The sequence below is a fragment of the Populus euphratica genome, unplaced genomic scaffold, assembly GCF_000495115.2.
Source record: "Populus euphratica unplaced genomic scaffold, PopEup_1.0 scaffold1117.1, whole genome shotgun sequence".
Taxonomy (NCBI): Eukaryota; Viridiplantae; Streptophyta; class Magnoliopsida; order Malpighiales; family Salicaceae; genus Populus; species Populus euphratica.
This window is the reverse complement of record NW_011500973.1, coordinates 18,940-24,904: the sequence shown is the minus strand read 5'-3', so window position 1 is coordinate 24,904 and position 5,965 is coordinate 18,940. Positions and strand designations below refer to the sequence as shown.

Genomic DNA, 5,965 nt, shown 5'->3' with positions numbered 1-5,965 from the left:
ATCTAAGTTTTTTTTATTTTTATTTTAAATTGATGTTTTTTTTATAATTTTTATTTTATTATATTAATCTTATGTTGTTTGATAATTTAGATAGACTTAAATATTTTTTTTTTTTAATTATTTAAATTGTTATTTAAACTAATAACTCAAGATTTATATTTTTTTTAACTAGTATTTTTTTACAGCAAAAAATTAATAATATAATTTATATTTTTTTTAACTATTTTTTTACAGCAAAAAATTAATAATAAAATCTTGGCCCGTGGTAGATCACGGGCAACAAATCTTGTATCCATCTATTCTAGTATCTATCTATTATATTTAGGAGCCTGAATATTTATTCTAAAAAAATTTTAAAAGGGGGAAAGAAGAATGTGAAAATTATAAAAAGAATGGCAAAATAAAAAAAAAAAGAAAAAAAAATCCCAACTGGTATTAGGAACAGCCCATAGGAAATAGAAACAATGGCACATGGTTTTGATTTTCTCTCAAGGAAAAACCACCTTCTCTATCTCCGCTTTTATACCCATCTTCATTCTTCTCTCCCCTCATTCTATGCCACCCTATCACCCTATCACCAGAGATGCAAATTTTCACTCCATCATCTTCTCCTTTATTTTTACCTCTCTATTCTTGTGTCCTAAACACGCATATACACATACCATCAAACAATTAAACAGTACCATACTTATAAAACGAAAACTACATGTTCATATACACGCAGTTTTTTTTTTTTCCTTAAAAAAATATCTTGCATACCCATATCTTAATTTTGTATTTTTAAGAGTTTTAAGCGATACCCATCTCTTATTTTGAGGATTTTTTGTTGTTTTGAGAGCAATTTGTGGGGCTGAATGGGGATTGAGACAAGTGTGGCTAATAAGAAAGTAAAACAAGTTTGTGAATTGGCCAAGGATAAGATTCCGATTCCGAACTCGAAGTTGAATCCGAAAACCAATACGAATAGCAAGGGAAAGAGAGGCCGGCGGCGGCGGCACCATAAGAAGATGGTGGCTGTATCGCCGGTTCAGAAGCTGTTTAACACCTGCAATGAAGTGTTTGACTCTTGTAGCACTGGAATTATTCCTTCTTCCGATAATATCCAAAAGCTAAAGGCAGTTTTGGGTATGTTTCTTTATGTACAGTGCCTTAAATTTGATATTTTAGAGTTGGAAAACTGGGTTGCATTGAGGGGTTTTAGAGTTTAGATGCACAGTGCCTTAAATTTGATATTTTAGAGTTGGAAAATTGGGTTGCATTGAGGGATTTTAGAGTTTAGTTTTGATATTTCTGGTTAGGAAAGGTATTAATACTACACTTGAAATGGAATTTTAGTTAGCTATTGGTTGTTCATCAGGTAAGGAAATGTATAAATATTAACATTGTTGCTCCATACAGAGTTAGAATTTAATTAATTATTTTTTTAATCATATTTTGAACTACAAAATCTTTAGGCCGTTAGGCTGTAAGAATGCCTGGTTTGGCTCACTTCTCATTGCTGTGATGTTGTTGGGCTTGACTTGAATATATATTCTCTAGTGCATTGTATCCTGTCTTGGTTTATCTTGTTTACCCTGGTCCTTTAATCAGATTTGGCCTTTTAATTTCTTTTAGTTTGCTATTTCTACTTTTGTTCCCTTCATGGACATGTTTTAATTTGAAATTGTATTTTGGGGCTGTTCAATAAAATTAGGACAGTACTTGGAATGAAACATACAAGTATAGAACTCAAGAAGTTCCACATCTTTGTCCCTGCTCGTGCAAAAGTAACACGGACTAATTTTATGTTTTATTTTTTTATATAAATCTGTCCTTGATTTTTTAATCACGAGTTCCTGTTATTTAGATAACTTCAAGCCTGCTGATGTTGGTCTCTTTCCTGAAATGCCACATTTTCAAGCTTCTGTGGCTGGGAGAACTCCGGTGATAAGATACCTGCATCTCCATGGATGTGACAAATTCTCTGTAGGTAGTCTTCTTTGAGGTGCTTTCACATTATATTCGAGGAATTATATTTTGACTTGTTTGCTATGATTTTCAATTATGATAGATGGGAATCTTCTGCTTGCCACCATCAGGCGTCATTCCACTTCATAATCATCCTGGAATGACTGTATTTAGCAAACTTCTCTTTGGGACTATGCACATAAAATCATATGACTGGGTAGCCGATGTCCCTGCCAGTAAGTGTTACTTGTTTTATGTCTTGTACTGAATTTATGCTGCCAAAGTTTGTAATAAAAAAAATGAAGAAATAGAAATGCTCTACTAGAGTAAGCGTTGAACTAAAATGGTCTTGCTAAATCCAGCATGTGTCTTTCTGGCGATGAGTTATATTACGTGCCAATAGGAGACAAGACATTTCCAACCAAGAAATCCCCTGAGTATGCTGAGTAAATATGAAAGTTGAAAAGAAATTCTGATTGTTAGCAATAGGCGAGCTCAAGCATCAGTGTACCTTTTTTACAGGCTGGGAACTTTAAACTTGATAAAAATAGCAAATCCCATGAGAAAATTAGAAAAGAAAAATGTAAATCTAACGTTGTAAACTGATCTAGTGGAGGATGTAAAAAAAAACCTTCTAAATATTTGAAATTGGTCATCTAGTTGTGAAAACCTAAAAGTTTTGAACAATGCAAAAATTACAATCTCATTTGAGTAGTGCTCCAGTTCGCTAGATAGAAAGTTCACATGGTCGTTTTCATAACCTGTCTGGATGATGGTGATGTCTTGACTCTTTCCCACCATACCATGAGCCTCAGTTGTTTGCATCATGGACAACCCTAGCAGAATGCAGGACTTTGGGTATTTTCATTCTAGCAGAATGCAGGCCTTTGGGTATTTTCATTCTTCTCTCTTCTATAATAGGAAATGAAAATAGCCCCTGACATCTCGGTTTTGGTTAATGAAGCAAAGCAGGCTGAGGTTCGTCTGGCCAAGGTCAAGGTCAACTCTAAATTAACCGCTCCTTGCAGCACCTCTATCCTTTACCCTACTGATGGAGGCAACATGCATTGCTTTACAGCAGTGACAGCTTGTGCAGTCCTAGATGTGCTAGGCCCTCCATACTCTGTTCCTGATGGTCGGCATTGCCAATACTACCTCGACTTCCCATTTGCCAATTTCTCAGGTACCATTGTGCGTCTTCACAAAGTTCTATGTAATTCAAAATGTTTACAGAAAACAAAGTAATGTTTTGCCTCGGTGTAATCTTGATTATTTAGCTGCCTGAAATTTCAATTCACAGGTCTTGATAATTTTTTTGTCTGACAAAGCAGTGAATGGAGTATCAATTCCTGAAGAGGAGAAGGAAGGCTATGCCTGGCTTCAAGAGAGGGAGGAACCTGAGGACTTGACTTTTGTAGGAGAACTATATGAAGGTCCAGCAATCGTGGAGAAGTGAGCCTGCTGTACACCAGCGTTCACTACATGTCATTGCCTGCCACCCATTTTGAGTAGCAGATTAGCATTAGATCTTTTATTTCGTTTTACGTTGTATGCTCTTTTTTTTTTCTTTTTTTTTCCCTTCATTTCTTGTTGAACACAACACAGGGCACTAGGTGCCTTTTCACTATAGCTTCTGTACATAAAAGGGACCATCTTGTAAGTGCACCGGAAAGAGGTTGATAGCACAATAGCTGAATGAGAAAGTTTTAAAAGTGCACTTTTTTATCATCTCTCTCTCTCTCTCTCTCGCTCGCTCGTGTCCTTTAGATTTCTATGTGCCGTTTCGGACGGCTGAAATCCCGAAAGTAGACATGTTTCCTGTTGTTCTTTAAAACTTAAAAATCAATCCAATAGTTTACCTACGATACCTACCTAGTTAGGGAGAATTGGAGGCAAAATATTTGGCTTGTACTTGAAAAGGACAGGTTTTGTTACGCAGGAGCTTTCTTTCTAGGAAAACTTTATGGTACTTCTGAGACGGGAAATTTATAGTTGCACGCTAATTTATGTTGGGGGTTCCTGAGCTGTACCAGTGCTGATGCAACTGTTGCTCTGTGGAAATTTCCCCCTTTAGTGGCATATAATTTCATGCCGTTTTTCCTATCAAAAGAAACAAAGGGCATTCTGTTCTATCTGCAAGTTCTCACCCTTTCTTTGTTTTTACCTCTTTCTCTGGAGGAGACATCTATCCTACCATGACGTGGTTATGGTAGCTTGATGTTACGATTTTTATGTCATTGCAAGACTAGAAGTAACAATTACGAGAATTACTAGGCGTTGTTATAACTATAGTTTCAGTAATCGAATGCTGAAATTTTGTATATTACTTATTTAAAAATGTACTTATTTTTCAGTAATTGTCTACTTAATTTCCATTATTTTCTATTTATAACTCGCAATCAAAATTGACGTGTGTGGTAATGACACTTTATTTAAGAAGTTACCTATTAAATGGAATTAATAAAGAGATTGAAAATGATTTTTTTTCCTGGTTGTGACCGGATCAGTTGATGTTGGCACAAATGGAGACAACTTGAAGTACATCTGTGTCTTAATGCAAATTCTCGCTTACGTGAAACACTACGGGTGTGCTGAGAGTACGGTGTAGTTGAGCATGACATTTTTTATTCTCTCACTTAAACAAATTAATGAAAAACATATAAAACTTATTTTTGATAATGGCTTTTTATGTACATTAAAAAACTTTCATCCAACCACACCACATTTTCGAGAGCACAACACCTAAAAACTTGTTTGGCAAGTGGCATGATCATGCTTTAAAAAAAAAATATTTTAAGTTATTTTTTATATTTTTAGATTATTTTGAAATGTTAAATTTAAAAATAATTTTTTAAAAAATAAAAATTATTATTTTAATATATTTCTAAATAAAAAAACTTTAATAATAATAATAATAACTGATAATAATAATAATAATAATAATAATAACTGAGCTGCAGTCGAGTAATATTATTTTTTGAATTGAGTGTGTTTTATAATAGTGATGTGACGTCGGTTCAACGTCTTTTTTGTTTATAAATATATTAAAATAATTTTTTTTATTTTTTTAAAATTATTTTTAATATTAATATATTAAAATAATAATAAAATATAATTTTTTTTTAAAAAAAATACAAACCTTCTTCCAAACCCTTCTAAGTAAAGGTGAATCATACTTCGGCTTGAAGCACATGGGTAACGGTGACGTATTTTGAATCTAAGATGACAGCTCTCCACAAGGAAACTTTCTGTGCCTTGTACGTTTACAATACATTAGGTAGTTCTGTTTTTGCTTTGTGTTGGCTTTTGACATTTGCATTAGTTGTAGCTAGCAATTAGTTGGTGAAGCGTGTAAGGACCTAATCATCATCAAGATCAACACAATAATTTTTATATTACTTTGTTGCAGCAGAATCAGCTGATCCACTTTCGCATCCCTTGACCTTATGACTCAATGGAGGTGTATATTATACTGACAACTTTCAACAATTTCACCACTAGAAAACCCAGAAAAAATCAATAAAATTACTGACAAATATTTTTTATCAGTAATAATTATAGACGAACATAATTCCATCTTAAAATCTATCAATATATACCGATGGCATATATCCATCGGCAAAACTGTCGGTATATACCAACAGAAATATTCCGTCTATATATACTAACCGTTTCACCGACAGGGTATGTAGTTTATCTGGAAATATGCAACGGCGTGGTGATGTCAAATGATTTTACTGACGGAATGACCGAGGGAGTCAAACTGAGATAGTTGTATAGTGACGTGACATTATCACTGACGGAATCACCAATGGAATCACTGACGGATTACTTCCATCGGTGATTCCATCGGAAAAAACCATAATATACCCACCCTTCTACTGACACTCTCTTCCTTTGTTTCTCCATCTTCTTTTTTCCTATTCCACCTCTCCCCTCCCAAACTGCAGCCAACCACCCATCCCAACTCTCTACTATTCTCAACACGAGCACTCAAGTTTCTTATATCTTGCACATG

At 34.3% G+C, this 5,965-nt stretch overlaps 1 protein-coding gene across 1 annotated transcript; it reads left to right on the top strand.

Moving 5' to 3' along the window:
• Positions 1 to 381: 381 nt before the first annotated feature.
• On the top strand, positions 382 to 3,675 carry LOC105116943 (2-aminoethanethiol dioxygenase-like). The gene is made up of 5 exons (XM_011014454.1): positions 382 to 1,125; positions 1,847 to 1,965; positions 2,051 to 2,183; positions 2,912 to 3,130; positions 3,279 to 3,675. Exons 1-5 carry the CDS (start codon positions 855 to 857, stop codon positions 3,401 to 3,403), a joined length of 867 nt encoding a protein of 288 aa, XP_011012756.1. The 5' UTR covers positions 382 to 854; the 3' UTR covers positions 3,404 to 3,675.
• Positions 3,676 to 5,965: the final 2,290 nt, after the last annotated feature.

Excerpts from the sequence above, each read along its gene's own strand:
- LOC105116943 (XM_011014454.1), top strand. The coding sequence starts at position 855 with ATGGGGATTGAGACAAGTGTGGCTAATAAGAAAGTAAAACAAGTTTGT. Across the intron at positions 1,966-2,050 it reads ATGGATGTGACAAATTCTCT|ATGGGAATCTTCTGCTTGCC; the intron begins GTAGGTAGTCTT and ends CAATTATGATAG. Across the intron at positions 3,131-3,278 it reads CCCATTTGCCAATTTCTCAG|TGAATGGAGTATCAATTCCT; the intron begins GTACCATTGTGC and ends CTGACAAAGCAG.